General features: G+C 40.3%; 1 protein-coding gene across 2 annotated transcripts in view; it reads right to left on the bottom strand.

Moving 5' to 3' along the window:
• USP32 (ubiquitin specific peptidase 32) overlaps positions 1–20088 on the bottom strand; it is a 3310274-nt gene that overhangs the window by 1875689 nt on the left and 1414497 nt on the right. For both annotated transcript variants that reach the window (XM_044054559.1, XM_044054560.1), the window contains exon 15: positions 591–731. In XM_044054559.1, coding sequence (XP_043910494.1) covers positions 591–731 — 141 coding nt within the window. The remainder of the gene's footprint in view (positions 1–590; positions 732–20088) is intronic.

The raw sequence follows: 20088 nt of genomic DNA, 5'->3' as shown, positions 1-20088 counted from the left end.
GGAAAGGCAGGAGTTAAAAACTAATGTCAACATCCTGGACGGTAGGATGGCAGCTTGGCTAATATGACATCAACACCAAATGGAAGTTAGGGAATTTACAAGCAGCTCAGTGCATTCACCACCCAACGCAGCACAACAAAATGTAGGTAACAAAAATAATCATGCATACATGATCCCACAGGACTGCCACTGAAGAAAGGAGGTGCTAAGCTGTCAGTAAGGAAACACATGTGTAATGGAAAAAAGTACATAACTTCCATGGCTGCCTGGGTACAGTCGTTTCACCTTCCTGATCTTCTCCCATAATCATATAAGTATGATGGGGAATGAATGGGTACACATTATTAAAAAGTTAGACTGTTAACATGCACAAGGGACAAAAATGGAGCAAGAAAGGCATTTAATAAAATCTTTCTGTCCAAAAACCCAGAAGTAGCTCCATTATATAATGTAAACACTCTAGCAATGCATTAAAGACAATCAGTGTTATAAATTAAATCATATCACAGACTGCAACTGGATGTCAGTCAAGTATTTATAAGTACAGTTCTTTTGACAATAGCAATGTATAAAACATATTCATTACTTACAGGCCTAGGCAAAGATACGTTTGCACCATACCAATGGTAAAGAGCCCTCCATACAGACTCTGGAACCATTTCAAAATCTCTGCCTCGAACTAACTGTAATGATCGCTTTAATCTTCCACCTTCTTGGGTTAGGGAAGGAACCTGTAAGGGGATACAAATCAAAATAATTTAAGAGTATTAATAGATAACTCACATTCATTGATATAAGAGTAGTACAAATGATAAAAATATAAATTAAATATTCTTCAGAGACTGAAAACATATTTTAAGTTAATGTGTCCTTCCAAGTCATATGAACAATGAACTTGCAGGTTCTTACTAGATCAGCTGACCTTTGGCATTTTCTTCCAAAACATTAGACTATTAGGGACAGATATCTTCTTATGATGATGCATGTTGTGGCATTATAATACTGAACATATAACTGAGGTAATACCCTGTAAGTTCACCTTTGCAATTAGCAGGTGAAGATATGGCACCCTCACTGCTAACAAGTGATAAACAAATGTACACTGGCCCAATTTAACATGGATTCTGACAGCCAAGATTAATTAGAAAAATCATCCATCCACAGGTCATCGAGGGGCGATATTCCAGACTCAAAGAGGGTTTCCTTTACAGATCAGATGAACTCCCACTCAACCAAACTAAAACTAAACTCCTCCTCTTCCTCCCTAAATTTCTCCATCACCTCAAATCTACGTTTACTGTCTCCTCTCTAAAACAACACAACTATAAAGGTTGAACCTCACACTAAACTATTAGGGGTCATTATTGACGACTAACTAAAATGCAGTCTTCACACCCAAAACTGTATTTAGAAGATTAACCAAAAACTTGGCCTTCTCTATAGAAACAAAAAATTCCTCACAAATGAATCTAAACTCTCTCTTGCATAAGCTTATTTACAACCTGCCCTATTATATGCTTCTCCAATCCTTACTAAACTTCAAACAAATCGGTTGACAAAACTTGAACATACTAAATTTGCCGCTAATTAACCCTTTTGCTCACACCACTGCCTATCCCTAAAAAAGCCTACAGTGGCTAGAACTGCACCATCAACTGCTACTGCCTCAACTACACTTGAATTACTCCCTCTTAAATCAACCTCTCTCCTGTCCTTCTCTCTCAACTCTCATCTCTCCTTACATAACTAACCATACACTCCGCTGCTCAGAACAAAACCTCCTGCAGATCTACAAACCCAATAAAACCATTGGTAAATGTCTCTATAATCACTGTATTGCCAGTCCATTGAATAAACTGCCCCCATACTTAAGATCGAACTCTAACACAAACTGTTTCAAAAAACATTGACAATCTATTAAACTCATGGACTTGCTCCTGCTCAGACCCTACGTAATGTACCTCTCCCCCTGCTTTAAGTAACATTTTCCTTCCTATTAATTTATTTCCACTCTTTCCCTTCACTTATTTCTTCTCTTGTCCCCTAAAACAGGCTATACTACAGACCCTCTGATCCCAAAGTGTTGCATTTTACTCCTGAACCTACTTCATATGCCTTACATCTGCAAGAAATTGTACTGTGACTATGCACCTGACAAAACTGTATTGTGATTACTGTTATGCTTTACTATATTTCTATTATTGTGACTATATAAAAGAGAAAACTGTAAGAGATTACTGGGGTCTATATTACATCTGCGAAAACCCCTTTCAGCAAACGACTGTTCGCTGAATGATAACTAGCGAAATCCATCTCCGAATGGCCATTCCAGCAAATTTTTTCTTAGGGGGAAAAATGCTTGGCCAACCTAAAACCAGACAAAATGTAAAACCCTTGAAAGGGGGAGGCTGTGGCCCCCCCAACTAAATATACCAACTCCGAGATCGCAGTACAGTGGGGAAAAGGGCAAATCCTGATGATGGCCAAGCGTTTTTTTCCCGTAGGAAAAAATTCACTGAAATGGCCTTTCATGGGAGTTAAATTTCACGGGTTATCATTCGGAGAAGAGCCATTCACTGAAAGGGGTTTTCGAGGACGTAATATAGACCCGATTACTGTTATACTGTATGTTATTACCATTATACTTATTGTGTTGTTAACTTTTATACTATGCATTTGACGCTTTTCTCCTCGGGTCTCCGCTGAAAAAGGGCATCTGCCCAGTTGGAGTAAACCAGTCAACAAATGTTAAATAGATACAATAAAAATAAATGGTAAGACTGTATCTGTTACATCTAACATCAAGAAACATCTCTGATGGGTCCTTTGGGTGGTTCGATTCTCAAGCTGTAAATCCACTAGGGTGGATGGAACCATAAAAAGTACAGTTGTGTAAATAAACTTAAAATAACAGAAGATGTTCAAACGATCACTGCTGCAGTAATCTTAGTTATATGGGTTATACCGTGCCTATAATACAACAGCCAGCCAGCTTCCAAACCTTCAAGTTACCTTTCACATACCCAAACAGTTAATCACCTCAAACTGAGCTAAGTAAAAAGTCAGGTTTGGGTGCCAAGCCCTTCAGAGCTTTCATGTCAACACAGGGAAGGAAGCTAAAGCCCCGACAAGGACAATGCTAGAAAAACACAAACAAAATATCCTTCACCTTATCTATAAAAACATACAAAAATAAGAGGGGTGGTGGCAGAGTGGGACTGGATACTGAAGCTCTGATCATTTGAACATCTACTGTCATGGTAGGCGTGCTTACACAGGTGTAGTATGTTTATCATATGGAGCACTGCTGTAGTAGGCTTAGCTATATCAGTAGATTAGACTGACTGGGAAGAGGAAGACTCAGTGCTCAGGAGCCCCTGCAGATTGGAAACACAAAGCCTATCTTATACAAGGTGAAGGAATGTACAGAGGACCAATCCAAAGCTTCTACAATCTAACCCTTTCCCAAAAGCACAGATGAAGCCAAGGCCCTGGAAGAATGAGGCTTGACCCTGCCAGGAACTGTCTTGCTGTGGACGGTATAACAAAAGGTAATAACATGAGACAATATTTGGAAAACAGTCTGCTTTGACACAGGTTGTTATTCACAAGAAATGAACAGATGATCAGAGTTTGGAAAAAATGTTGTTCTATCAAGACGGTATCAGAGTTTCCTGTGGACATCCAAAGTATGGTGTATCCTTTCTCCCTCATTTTTAGGTTCCGGAACGAAGACAGGGAGATTGACAGCTTGGCTCATAGTAAAGGATACCACTTTAGGCATAAAAGAAGGATAAGTTCTTAAGGAAATCATATCTTTGTGGAAAATAAAATAAGGGTGGTCCACGATAAGAGCTTGTAGCTCAAATACCCTTCTCGTAGAGGTCAGAGTAATAAGTTAAACTGTTTTCCATCTTTAACAATCTCAGGTCAGCTTGATGAGCTGGTTCAAATGGAGCAATTTAAGTCTAACACAAAAATTAGATCCCATGGAGGCGGCCACCTGTTTCCCAGGAAGTTACCACAATTATCTTCGGAGAGTCCTTCTTAATATCTTCAGAATGACCCTGGATATCAGTGGATAGACTGGTAAAAAGCATGTAGGAATATTGTAGTTCATCGAAATGAAAAAAGCATGTCTCTCCTCCAGGCCTTTTTGCATGTAGTCCTGGAAGAATTTTATCAACTTACTTGGTCTTGGAGGCAAAGAGGTCTACTTGCGGTGTTCCCTACAGTTGGATCAAATCTTGGAAGAACTCCTGATTCAGTTTCCATTCATAATGGTCTGCCTGGTCCTGTTCAGCTTGTGTTTGCCACACAATTTTGCTCTCATGGTTTGTAAGATGCCTGTAGATTGCAATTGTCCTGAAAAGCTATATCCCAAGTTGCCATGGGTAGTCTCGGAAGAAAAGGTAAGATCTGGTTCCCCTTTGCTTCTTTACGTATCACATCACTTTGGCATTGTCTGTAAGCATTAAATACAGTGTCCCAGGGACCATAGATTGAGAGAGTTTTGAGCACTTGTAAATGCCAACAGCTCTTTTGTGTTTGCGTTTTGGTCTGTCTTTTCATCCTGCAGTTTTACCCCCATAGACAACTCCCCCAAGCAAAGTCAAATGCATCTCTTGTGACCAGTTGTGCCGCAACAAGAAGGGATAATGACAGAAGTGGAGTCTGACAAATCTGTTGTTGTCACCACACAATCGCCCTTTTCACAAAACCCAAAACTGAAATCTGAAATGTCAGGGGATGTTGATGTTGGGACCATACAGGTTTCAGGTACCTTTGGATTTTTCTCATTTGGAGTCTTGCAAGATGGATCATGAGAATCACAGAAGCCATGAGACTTGTCATCAATGAAGCTATCAGATAGCATTGCTGTGGTTGACAAAGACTGATAAATGAGAACTTGCAATGTACCTGTCAAAAGAGGCCTTCTTGAAGCCAGTCCCAAGAAAATAGGCACTACAAAGGAAAGTGTTTAGTGTCCTAGTTTGTGGTATAAATCCAGCAAAATGATCTCTATCCCCAGATTAGAACTTCGGAGGAACAGAACAACCAAGAACTTCTGGACACAAATAAGGGCCCATGCAAACGTCCTCTAATCAAAGTCAGAGATCCCAGGACCATTGACCGCTCAACAATAATTTGAATCCGTTTTACCAAAGATGATTCTGTAGCCACTAAGTCAGTGAGAGAAGAAATGATAATAATAATAAGGAATGCAGATCTCTCCCTGATTTTAACAGTAACAGGAGAGGCAGGTTTTTTCCATAACTTGAAAATGTTTTTTTCTTTTATTTCTTCACAGTTGGTTCCATGAGCCAACTTGGAACTGCTAGAAGATAAGCACTGCTTTCATAATAACTATATTTTTCTTCTTTAAGAATTGAACAATTTTGAGTTTTGAAGATCTCAAGACAAAGACATAATCATTCTTGAATCCAAAACATAAGTATTTTCAGAAGGCTACAATTCAGTAGGTTGAGCAACCAAAACTGCAGCCAATCCTTCCTGAGCTTGAAAGCAGAAGTTGGTAATCACCTCAAATATATCATATTTTGAGGGACTGTAGGATTCCCTAAACTAATCTCACATTGCTGGTGTCTATCCTGTGGCAGATGTTTTTTCCACAGCAGCATCTGAGAAATGCAAGCTTCATGATGTTTAAACAGCAGCTACTCAACAAAGTACCCACAATTAGACAACTTAAAAGCACCTAGAAAAACAGCCATTCAAAAAAAGGAGAGAATCCTAACTCAAAAAGTTCTAGTTACAGAAACTCTAAACAGGTATTAGCAAAAACTTACAAAGCCCCAGATGTAACACATGCCAAGAAATAGGACAAGTATGTCTAAAGCAATTTTGCCTGTATCTTTTTAACAAGTAGAAGGATAATTCAGTCTTACAAAAAGTGTATTCAAGAGCATAGCAGAAGCAAAAAGACAGGCCAGGTCAAAAATGAAAGGAAAAAGAAATCTGGAAAGGAAAAAAGTCTATAATTTTAAAGAAGAAATACTAAAAGGTAAAAACTATATCAATAAATATAAATAAGAAACATATGAGAATCATCACAACTTGACTTTTAATACAAGAATAGCAGCGTTGGGGGCTTTAAGTGAGATTATCAGAGCACTGTAAGCAGCAATGAAGTTTCACAGAGGGAAAGCAGGGAAGTGAATTATGCAGAAGACTTGCCATGCTCATAGGACTAAGACTGCAGGCAAGTATTATACATAGTTGAACTAACTAGGTCACTGGACTACACTAGATGGAAATTATATTTCACAGGAACATGTGCATTTAATTGAAAGCTTCAACACACATTTAATAAATATTTCTGATCATGCACAAATAAAAAACAAGATAAAAACACAGGGTAATGAAGTAAAACTAAGACACTGGTGTTTCCCACCTACCTGTGAAAAGAGATGAATATAAGGAAAGAATAGTGGAAATTATTCAAGAGTTATTAGGGAAGACAGAAATATTTTCAGAAGTTATAGCTAGTGACTAGGATAAAATTAAAATGGGGTTTTAAAATAGGGTCAAAATAAAACAGAAAGATATATGGTTAAGAAGTAATAGAAATTACTTAGAGGGGTTGATAAAGGTTAAAGTATTGTACAGTAAGGGGAATCTCACAGAACAAGAGGAAAAGCAAATGCAGAGTGCTAAAGAGAAAATAAGGGAGTATCTGGCTACTTTAGAAAGACTGCAGTTAAGCAATTAGGAAATTAGTTTTAGAAAAATCCAGGGCACAAAAACTTTTAGTACAACGACTTAGGCAGCAGAACATTGAAAGGGTTGTCACCAAAGTTGGGAACCTATAACAAGGCACATAACCACAGACACTGTACAGGTTCTAAAGATATTCTAGAAAATTTATAAAACATTTTATCAAGCAGAGAAATGCAAAAATCAAGAAACAGTACAAATGGAAACACTTATGGAATAATTATGCCAATGTTAGAGGTAGACAAAGCTTAACAACAAACAGACAAGACAGGAGGTGATGAGATAAAGACAAAGATGTATAAATCAATCTTCAGGAAAGTCTCCAGGAACAGATGGTATTCCTGTGGAAGTTTGGAAATTAGGATGGAAGAAAGTGATAAAGATCTAGAAGACAGTATTTTAAAAGGAGGTGAAGCACCAACATCTTGGAAGAAAGCTGTGGCGTCTGTTACCTAAAGATGGCAATGACCTTTTAGACCCAGCTTTACATAAACCAATTTAAATTTTAAACCATGATTACTGTAGATCAGAGTGCAAGTGAAGTGTGGTTAGCTTTAAGAAGCAAGTCAAGGTTGTACATGCACATATAAATCCCAGATATGTGCACTCCCTTGTGCCATTTTGTAAGAGCAGCCAGAGAGACAGCATGCATGATCGCAGTTGTTAGTTTGTATACAAGTTACTTAAGTTAAGGTCAGTTAACTTCTATAGTGACATGTTTGTATAAAATAAAGCTGCTTGAACAGAACCCATGAAGACTCTTCTACTGTGTCCAAAGCAGGAGCGAGACATGGTTTCAGAACCGGGATCGAAGAGAATAGAATCCAGACCCATGAGGTGCAGAGACGACAGTGAAAGTAAAACCAACAGAAACACGCACTAACACAGCCAGAAAGGAATCAAAGGTAATGAGAAGTAGCACAGACTGTATTTAATAAAAGAGACAAAATGGGGCATTACAAGGGCACAAACCACATTACTGACCAACCGGAAGGCACAAAAAGTTTGTTAACTGAAAAAATGTTTAAAATAAAGGTATTTGACAAAACAATTAACAGTAAAGCAAAACGAGCATGTTTAAAGATAAAATGGGCATGTTTAAAGCAAAGCGAGTCAGCTTAAAGCAAAACTGGGCATGTTTAACGCAAAGCGAGTGTGCTTAAAGCAAAACTGGGCATGTTTAAAGCAAAACGAGCCCAAGAAATGTACACTGGGCATGAAAAGGGCTTAAACGAGCAAAACGAATATAATAAGGGCAAAAAAGGCCACACTGCGCAAAAATAAAGCAAGGCGACTGCATGTGTTTTGGCAGAGTGCTATGTTTTGGCATAACTACGACTTTGTATTGTATCAAGGGCATAACTGAAATGATTCCAAGTATCTCAATGTGTATAAAAGTGCTTACTGTGAGTGCTTATTACCGTGCATGAATTTTGAAGAGTTTATTGTGTGTACAGTGCAACTATTTTGTGAAATACAGTCAAATATAGCCATTTCGAAAGTTTCTTGTGCTGGGTGTGTCTATTTGCAAAGTGTTGCCATTACAGAATGTTTCTGGTACTGTAAAGAGTTGCCCAGCAAGGGACCGCCGTTCTGGGGACATTTCAGTGTGCAGTTATTCGTAAAGTACAATTACTTTGAAATGTTACTGAGTTTTGGGCAAAAGAGGTCCAATTATTCGCATCGTGCAGTTATTTCCTACGTTTCTTATATTGATAAGAGGTGATTTCTTGCAAAACAACATTACAAGCGTATTACAGTGCCCGAGAGTTTATTTCACTTGCATCGTAAAGTTATTTGAGATGTTTCTTAGAATGATGATAAATGACTTTGGCAAAATGATGATAAATGGCTTTAGCATTTAGCCTTCCAAATGATATTACAAAAGTGTTAAAGCGCCCAGGAAGTTAATTTCACAAAGTCCAACTACTCAAAGGTACTATGAGTTTGTCCATTAGTATAATTACGAAAAGCTCAAAAGAGATAAAATTCAGAAGCACAAAGGCATTGTACAAAGTTACAAATACTGGCATAAATTTCTGGCGTTTTTAATTTCTCCAAGTTAGGACAGGAAGAGCAAACTGATTTATGGCGTGGATCTTGTTCCTAGATGTCAATGCTGTTTTCAGGATTAATTTAAGTCTTCTAAAGTATTCCTTACTGAGCTTTATTTGCATTTGTTCATGTTTTACTGCTGATCTTTCATCAATTCCCAGGTTTTTATACACTCCCTCTTGCTCAAGTTCTTTTATATCACATTATTGTCCCAAACTGATGTTTTCCTGGTGCTGCAGTTTTCCTTTTTTAAAAGTTGCTTTTGCACATTTATCAAGACCAAATGACATTCCAATATCATCTGAAAAAGATTTGACAACCTGCAGCTGTGCTTTCAGTTCCTTGTCGGATGAGCTATACAGTTTTAAATCATCGACAAAAAGAAGATGAGTAGTCTTTAGACTTTGTTTTCTAGGAGCCAAATTATAGCCATGGCATAAGCTGTTAAGTAAACAGCTTAATGGATTAATGGCAAGGCAGAACAGCAACGGTGACAGAAAGTCACCCTGGAATATCCCCCTTTGGATTTTTATCCCTGGGATAATAATCTGTCCTTTATCACGGCTTAATAATTGCAAAGTGGTCTGCCACTGTTTCATGGTTACTGTAATGTAGTAAATCAGTGTAGGGTGTATCTTACACATTTTTAAGCACTCTTATCCATGAATGTGGAATACTATCAAATGCTTTTTTGTAGTCAATCCATGCCATACTTAGATTATTACCCTTCTTACAGTTCTCCACTATAACTTTGTTTAACAACAAATGATCCTTTGTTCCATATGACTTTCTTTTATTGCTCTTTTGTTCTACTGCCATAATTGAGTTTTCTTCTAAATGACTATAAACTCTGTCGGTGTCAATTCCCATATATAGTTTATACGTTGTCGGAAGACAAGTTATTGGTCTACAATTTTTAAGGTAGCTTGCAGGTTCACTCTTAAGTAAGAGCACTGTTTTTCCTGTTGTTAACCAGTACAGTGTGTGTTCGGGGTGCGCATATAAATAGTTCTTACTCATGGCTAGATCCTCATGCAAAGAAGTTAATACTTTAAGCCAAAAGTTAGGTACTGCATCTGGGCCTGGGGTTTTCCAGTTAGAGGCCTTTCTCAACTTTGTTTTAATCTCTCTGGCTGTTATTTCATCCCATTTAATATCTTGTACCTATAAACTTCTTATTCTTTATTTTACTTAGTCTATCCATTTAGCATCTTTATGATGTTCCACAGGATCTTCATAGATACTTCTCCAAAATGTATCTACTTCCTCTTTTTTTGGCTGTCTTTCAATTCCTTTTACCTTATTTCCCAATTCTCTATAAAACTTTTTGGGTCATCAATAAATTGCATATTTTGTGCTTTTCCCTTATATTTATCTTCGTGTCTTCCAAGTCTTTCACCTGCTTTGAAATTTTTAGTTTATCTCCAATAGTGCATAATAGATCCTGGTCTGTTCTAATACTGTGCATTGGTTTTATCACATCTATCTTTCTTAGTATTTTTGTTGATCTAGCCCCTCTTGTATAATCTTCTAACAATGACACTTCTTGTCTTAGCTGCTTTATAGTTTTCTCTATTCGATATTGCAATGATGGCATTCGCTTTCACCCCCTCTTTTCCCTCGCTACCCTGTGCTCCTGTGGTAGAACTTTATCAGTTATTAACTTAGCAGCACAGTAATATAGTCTGTTTACTTCTGTTATACCGCATGGATCTCTACGGACAGTCCTAATTACTGTGTTCATTTGTTTTATCAAGCTTCTGACTTTTGGGGTTTTATTAACCTTCTGCAGTCCATTTCTCTCATTGATCTTGCTATATCTGTCTTTGTCTATTAAATCAAGCAACTCTTCTCTTAACTAATTTTCTTCCATACTGAGGGCACATCCCTTGTTTTCCATTTCCTGTGGGCATTCTATAGAAAGTTCTATAGCATCTTCCTGTGGCACATTCTCTTTAATTTCATCCTGTGCCATCTGTTGTTCTGTCATATGGGAACTCACTGGCCTATCACTCCTCAACATTGACTGCATCAGAATTTCCACAGTTTCCTGTTTCTTTCCTTGCTGTCTAGCTGCAAGTGAACGTTTATTCTGGTTTCCTGTGGAAGGCTCCAAAACATCTTGATATGGCCATGACCAATTGCTTCCTGTTCCACTGATTTCCCCTCAATTTGGATATCCACTGCTCTATCCTGTTGTTTCTGCATTTGATTTTCTACACTGAATCCTCTTTCAGCTGTTCCATTATTTCACTTTCTATTTCTTTGACTTCTCCATTAATAATCTCTTTTTCTACTTTTCCTCAAGTCTTATTTTTTGTATTGTAAAGTTTTCTATATCCGGATTCCTTTGCCTATATTTTTCTTCAAATATCTTTGGTGCTGCTCTTTTTGTATTGGTTAATTTTGCTTTCTCCTTTGCATAAACATTACACCATATGAAATCTCTTTTCCTTTCTCATGTCCATATTTTTTTCTTCATATGCCTCCTGATCTTCTTGCTTTTCCTTATTCTGGGGACTCACTCCATCATGCTGTGATGTAGTCTGTTTTAGACCTTCTACATTAAATCCTTCACTTCACAGGCATTTCAACTTCTATTTCTTTAACTTCTGCTTTACTAATCGTCTTTTCTACATTACATCTTTGTGCTATTAATCTTATTATTGTGAAATTTTCCATATCTGGATGCCTTTGCCTGCATTTCTCTTCGAATATCTTTGAGACTGCCTTCTTTATATTAGTTAACTTGGCTTTCTCCTTTGCATAAATATTGCACCATATCAAATCTCTCTTTGTGCTGCGGTGCTGGTGCTGCGGTAGAGTTGTCGCCTCACAGTAAGACGTTGTCCTGTTCGATTCTCAGCGAGAGCGTCTTCTGTGTGGAGACATGCGTGAATGGGAGTACCTTCGTTGGAGGTTGTGCATCAGGACCGGCAACTCGGCACGTAAAAATCTACTGCCAATCATTAGCGGACCGGAGTTCTGCTGTGGCAACCCCTAACTGGGAAAAGCCGAAAGACACAACAACATCAAATCTCTCTTTCTTTCCCATGTCCACATTTCCTTTTTTATATTTTTCAAATATCTCTAGGTTTTGTTGTTTACATTTCCTCACTTCCTCAGATGCTTCTATTTCCAAAGAGATCAAAGTTTCCTGATCTATATAACGTTTTTCAAAAGTCTGTTGTATTAATGAACACAATTTTTTTATTTGAAGCTTGCGACAGTTTTTCCTTTGGAAGTATTTTTCTTTCCTCTAATTTCTATTTTAACCATTTTGTATATCTTGTGTCTGGAAATTCTGGGCTTTTTACATAATAGTAACAATACAGAATTTCTTTATCTTCAATAGTACACTCTATCGTCTTTATGGCTCTTCTTTGGCCAATCAATTTTTGTCATTGTTGTAGACTGCTACTTCCTTCTACAACAGGGGGGCCATCCTCCCCCTGAGCCTGGCCTGGCCCCATTGAAGGAATGTTTCCGTATTTTGAGGATTCTGCACTGTCATTTTTTTCCAGTCCTGGCACCAGTGCGCCTACCAGGATTGGGTACTTTTTTATCCTGGGGCCTTGTGCATCCAGTTATCTTTTTTATTTTTGATTTACTTCTGTCCATGATATATGCTATATAAATACAGTCTATATATCAGTGTCGCCTTGATGATATTTTGTGAAAAACAGGGTCCACCTCGCGAAGGTACTCACCAAGACTTGAGGATGAATTAGCACTACTTCTCTCTTGTGCTTGCTGACTTTTCATCTCTCCATCAGGACCCCTGGCATATGTGCACTTCTGTATATCTGTGCTTATTTGCAAAACCCTTCATTGGTATGTGTTAATATGGCAGATAAATTTTGAAATTCCCTATCACTTGTATTTGATCAGAATACTGCAGAAAATTGAACAATATTTGAGCAAGAGTACGATATTTTTATACAAGCAGCTTATGAAGATAGAGATGTAGGCTCCAGGAGATTCATTTTGCTAAACCTAGCTGGTTCAGAGGTATAGAAAGAGAGCATTCATTTGTGTATGCACCTGCAGTATATAAAGAAGATGAAAACCATCATGTTGTACAAGCTGAATCAAGGGAAGACCCAGAGTGTTTGAAGTGCAAGTTCAGAGAAATGTGTAACCCCCCCCCCAGACAAACATTACACTAGAGAGGCATTTGCTTTACATGAGAAATCAAAAGCCAGGGGAAACATCTGCAACTTATATAACTGACCTGAGAAACAGACCTAAGATATGTCGGTTTGGTGACTTACAAGATGAGTTGATAAAGGACAGGCTTGTGTGTGGTATTAACAGTGCTGCTGTGAGAAAGATTTTACTTTGTGACAGTGATTTAACATTGAGCAAACACATACAGATTTGTAAAATGCATGAGGAGACAGAAAAATACACAAGTATGCTTGTGAATGACAGGAGCATGGGTTCAGCTGGCTACAGAGAACACGTACATACGATGCAACACGTGGCAAACAAAAGCAGGCCCAAACACATGGCAGCTACAGGGCTTCCAGGGAAGACACGTAGTTTTCTAGTAAGTTCTACAAAGGAAGTTTGCTCCAGCTCAGTGCAGTACAAGCATGAATCAGCAAAACCCAAGTCTAGCTTTACTGTGAACTGTCGCAAATGTGGTGCAAATCATAAGTCTACAAGAAAAAAGTGCTTAGTATTTGGTCAGCAATGTCACAAGTGTAAAAAATGGAACAATTTCCAAATGTTTTGCAAATCAAGTAAGCCTCACATAGTTGTAAAGAAAGGTTGCACCAAAAAGCAAGTTAATCAAGTACAGCCAAAGCAGTCAGCTAGCTTTCTGTGTAGATGGTGTGTCAGTACTTCGTGAAAGAGTTGATGTGGTGAATTTATTAACAAGGAGCAAAGTGTTTTATACTGTCCGGATTAATGGAAGATCCAGAGTGCTTAAAGTAGGCACTGGTTCAAAGTGTAACGTTATATCAGCAGACACATTTGCTAAAGTGAGAACTAGCGAACAACTCAATGCAGCTAGTAGTGCGACACCTGTTGCTTATGGAGGTGAAGAAATTCAAACCAAAGGTTCAGTGATACTTTCATGTTATTTGGCCGAGAACTGCTACAACTTGTTATTCAATGTAGTCCGAAGACCAGTGCAATCTTTATTGGGTTTCAAGAGATAGTTTAAGAATGAATCTGCTTTATTTTGCTAAAGTTGTTCATCATATAAGTGCATTTCCATGTTCTAATTTTTCTGAAGCCATTTTCTCAGAGTATGCTGATGTTTTCGATGACAAGTTAGGAGAGCTTCCAGTTGCGTACTCCATGAAGTTAGACCCACAGGTCACCCCAATAGTCACACCAGCAAGAAGAGTTCTGATAGCTATGCAGGATAAAGTTAAGGCACAGTTGGATAAAATGGGTCATCAAGGTGTGATTTGTCCAGTCACAGAACCAACTGAATGGGTGTCGTCCATGGCAGCAGCTCACTAAAAAGGATAAGATAAAAAGTACAGTTTTGTACCTATCATAAATGTAGATGTTCGAGTGTACACCCTGCTGCAGTCATCACACTTGGGTTATCCTGTCGTCAGGCGGTCCCGCAGTCGGCTGGAATTCCAAAGTCTTGGTCCGGCGTCGGTTGCTGTCGCTTCTTCCCTGACGTCAGTGCGCCAGGGGTATATATAATGCATCCAACGCCATTTTCTTCACTTTTTCTTGCCCCAGATGTCAGGTGCCCCCAAAAAGGTGGCAGTAATAAGTACCAATTTATGAAGTTTTAGCACAAACACAAAATCCCTCCAGCTATAAGGAAATACATCAGGAAGGAATAGTAGAGATTTAGCCAGTTAGATCAGAGGGGATGGAGGGAGGGTAACCTGGACTGCAGCAGAGTGTACACTCGAACATCTACATTTATGGTAAGTACAAAACTGTACTATGTTCATCTTGTTACCCTGCCGCAGTCATCACACTTGGGTAGAATCCCAAAGCTAAGGATGGGTGGAGGAGTCATAGAGGGTTAGAGGAGGCTAGAAGGCCCTGCAGAACTGCAGTGGCGAAGCCAGCTCTAGTCTTAGAATAAAGTGGTAAGTGATAGTGTTTGGTAAAGGTGTGTACTGAACTCCAAGTTGCAGCTTCCAAAATCTCCTTGGTTGGAACCCCCTGGAGGAAGGCTGTAGATGTAGCTGTTGCCCTGGTAGAGTGTGGCCTAATGGTAGCAGGAACTGGTTTTCCATGATGGGTATAGCAAAAACGAATGCAATGTCCTATCCATTTGGAAATGGTTTGTTTTGATATAGCCTTCCCTTGTGAAGCTGTAGCATAGGATACAAAGAGCGGGTCAGTTTTTCTGAAAACCTTAGTTTTCTCCAAGTAGCAACGAAGTTGCCTGTGAATGTCCAAGGAATGCAGGAGTCTTTCTCCTTTGTTCTGTGGATTTGGGAAGAAGGTGGGCAAGTGGATGGTTTGATTTAAAGCCACACTGGAAACCACCTTAGGCATGAAGGAAGGATTAGTTCGTAGAGAAACTCTGTCTTGATGGAAAATGAGGAAAGGCTCCACTGCCATTAGTGCCTGCAGCTCTGAGACTCTTCTAGCTGAAGTTATTGCTAGCAGCAGGGCAGTCTTCCATGATAGAAACTGTAGATCTGCAGAGAAAGCTGGTTCACAGGGAGGTAGCGTAAGTTTTTCCAGAACAAAATTGAGGTCCCATGTTGGTGTAGGTGCTCTCCTGGGGGGTCTAATGTTTTTTGCCCCTCTGAGGAACTGCCTTAGAAGTGGGTGTGAAAATAAGGGTGGATCCGTGTTGTAGTGGGCTGAAATAGCTGATGCATGGATTTTAATGGAAGAAAAAGGAAGTCCTTTGTGCAACATCTCAGTTAAATACTGTAGAATCTGAGGCATGTGAGGCTGAAGTGCGTTTTGGCCTTTAGCTTGGTTCCAGGCGCAAAATCTTTTCCATTTGTCCGAGTAGGCCTTCCTGGTGCTGGGCCTCCTAGCTTCCAGAAGAACATCCATAACTGCTTGGGAAAGAGGAGCTGGCTGGATGCTTAGTTGATTTGCCATGCAGCCAGATTTAAGGTTTTGAGCTGGCTGTGTAGAATCTGATTGTTTTGCTGTGTGAGCAAATGAGCAATTTGTGGCAAAATCCAAGGTGGGCCCTGGGCCATATTCCTTAATAGTGGGTACCAGTGCTGGTGTGGCCAGTCTGGTGCTATGAGTATCAGTCGTGGTCTCTCCTTTCTGACTTTCAGAAGCACCTTTGTGAGGAGAGGCAATGGAGGGAAGGCATATACTGTCGGTTTTTCCAACTGAATGACAGTGCGTCCACTTTCCAAGCTTGATGGTGAAGTGTCCTTGTACAAAATTTTGTTAGCTGATAGTTTTGGGGGCTGGCAAACAGGTCTATGTCTGGTAGGCCCCATTTTTGAGTTATCATTGCACATACACTTGTGGATCCAGTTTCCACTTGTGGGGATCCATGATGTTTCTGCTGAGGTCATCTGCCAATGTGTTCTTTTTTCCTGGCAGGAATTGAGCTTGTAACTGAACTTGGTAAGCCAGTGCTGTGTTCCACAAGGTCATTGCTTGCCTGCATAGAGGGTAGGAGTGTGTACCCCCTTGTTTGTTTATGTACCACATTACTGTGGTGTTGTCTGTCCTTATTGTAAGTTGTCCTGGATGTAATAGGTTCTTGAAGGCTGTCGGAGCATTCTGTACAGCTAGCATCTCTTTTTGATTGATGTGCAGATTCCTTTGCTCTGCAGTCCATATGCCTTGAACTCACTGTCCTGCCATGTGTGCCCCCCAGGTGTAGTCCGATACATCTGTTGTCATAGTTTGCCTGGCTGGGGGCAAGGTGAAAGGCTGACCCTTATTGAGGTGACATGCCTGTGACCACCATAGAAACTCCTGTTGTAGGCAAGGAATGAGAGATATCATTGTGTCCAAGCTGTGGCTGTGTTGAGACCATACACTTTTTAGGTACCACTGTAACTTCCTCATATGCAGCTTTGCAAATGGTATTAGTAGTATGCAAGATGCCATGAAGCCCAAGGCCTGCAGAATTTTTCTTGCAGGGAGTAGGGTCGTTGTTGCCATTGTTTTGAAATATTGAGTCAGTTGTAGTTGTTTGTCTGGCATCAGATAAGCCTTCTGGGCCATTGTATTCAAGCTGGCACCTAGGAATATCATATTTTGTGAGGGTACTAGTTTTGATTTCTTTTCGTTTACTGTGTACCCCATGCAACTTAGAATATGTTTTACAAAAGCCAGATGTTGTAAGAGGATGTCCTTGCTTTCTGCTTGGATGAGGCAGTCGTCCAGGTATGGGTATATTTGAATTCCTCTTTGCAGTATACAATTACTGGTGCCAAGCATTTTGTGAAGACCCTGGGTGCAGTAGATAAGCCAAAGGGCAGTGCAGAGAATTGGTAATGGGTTGAACCTGCAATGAAGAGGAAGTATCTTCTGCAACTTTGTCTGATAGGGACATGCAGGTATGCCTCCTTGAGGTCCAACGATACTAGCCATGCTTTCTTGCCAACATGGGAAGAAGCTGCTGTAGTGTTAGCATCATGAATTTGGGTACTTGTAAGAGGGTGTTTAGAATTGAAAGGTCCAGAATTGGTCTCCAGGCATTGTCCTTTCTGGGGACTAGAAAGAGTCTTGAGTAAAATCCTTGGCCTTGCTCTCGTGTAGGTACCAGATGAATGGCTCTCATGTCCATGAGAGCTGTAATTTGTTTTTGTGCCTCTGCCCATTGATTTTGTGGCAGGTTTGGCATTCCTCTTTTCATTGGCAAGGTGTGGAAATGGAATCTGTATCCTCGTGAAATTATGTCTAGGACCCATTTGTCCTTTGTGACAATGTGCCAGTTGTCTGAAAAAAGTGCGAGTTTTCCTCCCAAGGGAGCTGCCAAGAGAGTGTTGCTTGGCCAGATGAGGTGCAAGTCATTGAGTTTGCCTTCTGGTAGTTTGGGACCTGTCTTCTCCTCCCTTCTGTGTGGCAGTGCCCCATTGTCGAGGTTTGTATTGGGCTTGTGGTTGTCCCCTGCCTCTTGGACGTCTGTATTTACCCCTCTGTGGCCTGTCAGTAGCTGGAAAGGACCAATTTTTAGTTGGCCAATTTCTGCTGAAGCGAGGGGGCTGTACCTGTAGAAAATCTTTGACTGTCTGCATAGATTTTGACTTATCCTCCATTTTCTTCAAGACAACTTCTGCCTTAACTCCAAATAGAACAGTCTGCTGTAAGGGAGCATCTAGAAGCTTTGCTTTAACATGATCAGGCAGAGTTTGTTCCTTTAACCAAGCATGTCTACGTATAACATACCCAGTGACAGCTGCTCTGCAGGAAGCCTCCAAAGAATCAAAACCACATTGTAAAGTATGTTTGCCCACCTGTTCAGTTGCATGCAACAGATCCTGCATTTCTTTCAATTCAGACTATTGAGGGAGTGTGCTCATTTTTTGTTTTAGCTGAGACATTAGAAATTGCTGATATTTTAGCATGTGAAATTGGCAGTTTAGTGCTCTCATAGCTAGAGTGGCTGAGGTGTAAACCTCTTTCCCCCACCTGTCTAGTGCTCTGGAGTCCCTTTCAGAGGGTACAGGATTTTTTGCCATAGAAGCCTTAGCCCCTTTGGGACCCTGGGAGATAGTCTCTGGATCAGCAACAGGGCTTTTATAAAGGAATTTGTGGGAATCAGGCACTCTATAGTATCTGTCTGGTTTGGCTGTAGCAGGAGGCAGAGAATCTGGATTCAAACTAGATTCTAAGCAAACATCATCCACAATGTCTAAAACTGGGGGGATGGCAAGTGGTCTGTGCTCGGGGAGTAAAAGAAACTGCCTTTTCTTTGAGTCAGAGTAGTCCTGACCTTCCCAGTGAAACTGTTCCCTCATAGTATGTAAAGTTTCCCCAAAGGAGGAGAAGCTGAGGGAATAGAATCCTCAGCATCAGAATCTTCATAAGGGGAGAAGGAGTAATCTTGGTCCTCAGAGGAGCCTGAGGAAATAGACACTTGATCAGAGGAGGCATAATCTTCCTCTTGTCTAGGCCTTTTGTCAGGTGGGGGTTGGGAACCCCTGATTAAAGAGATCAAATCTTCAGCCATTTTAAGCATCTGTTTCTTAGGCATAGGGCCTTGAACTGGAGACTGAAGTGCAGTCTTTTTAGGTTTAATAGGAGTCTTAAGCTTAGGATACGTTTTTTATGGTGAGCGTCATCGGTCTGAAGATGCCTTCAGAAAGCGAAGGTGTTTCTGCAGCACCGACATCTCTTTCTGCAGAGTCGTCGGTAGGGGCTAAACAAAATGGCTGCGTCGGCCTAGCGCTCTCCGCCAAAGGTTCCAAAGCGGTCTCGGGTTCCAAATCTGCGGTAGTCAGGGGCTGCGTCGGAGCCTCACTGAAGACCGGTGAACCGGAGACTGGTCCAGCCGAGGCCTCAGAGTCTGGCTTGGGTCTAGGCTGCCTGTCCTTATCCTTGCGTTTTTTGTGCACGCCGGCAGTCGGTTGCTCCAATGGCATTGTGTAGTTAAATTTTCTACCGAAGTAGTGTCGTGCGAAATCAAAGCGTCTTTTTACAGTACGCTTATTAAACCTAGTCTGGGCCTAGGCAAGGTATGCAGTAAGAATGAAAATCCTTATGAGGTATTTGCTTCCCACAAGAAATACAATTGTTAACTTTTTCTGACATCGGTCTGAGGCAAGAAAAGTTTCCCCAACGGGGTACTTAGCTTTATTGAAGACTTTGGATCTGAAATTCGACTTCGAAAATCTCAGGCGTCGGCCGACCGGCACTTGCGAACTGCTTCTGCTTCGGGCACCGCGCGGCAAGAAAGACTGAAGAAAATGGCGTCGGATGCATTATATATACCCCTGGCGCACTGACGTCAGGGAAAAAGCGACAGCAACCGACGCCGGACCAAGACTTTGGAATTTCGGCCGACTGCAGGACCGCCTGACGACAGGATAACCCAAGTGTGATGACTGCAGCAGGGTAACACGATGAACATTCAGAATATGTATTGACCCAAGACATCTGAACAAAGCATTAAAGATACTGTATTATCCAATGCGTACAGTCGAAGAGGTTGCAGCTTTAATACTGAATGCCACTGTTTTCTCAGTTTTGGTTGCAAAGAGTTCATTTTGTCAAGTGATGCTTGATCGTAAATCTTCATTTCTAACTACTTTTGGTACTCCATTTGGCAGATACAGATTCCTAAGGATGCCATTTGGAATAAATTCTGCTAGTGAAGTCTTTCGGCGTGCAATGGAGCAAATTGTTTTAGGTTATCCTTGT

The sequence above is a fragment of the Protopterus annectens genome, chromosome 13.part0 (genome assembly GCF_019279795.1).
Source record: "Protopterus annectens isolate FY-2018-M chromosome 13.part0, PAN1.0, whole genome shotgun sequence".
NCBI classification, from domain to species: domain Eukaryota; kingdom Metazoa; phylum Chordata; order Ceratodontiformes; family Protopteridae; genus Protopterus; species Protopterus annectens.
Note: the sequence above shows the minus strand (reverse complement) of the source record. Positions and strands in the feature narration are given on the sequence as shown.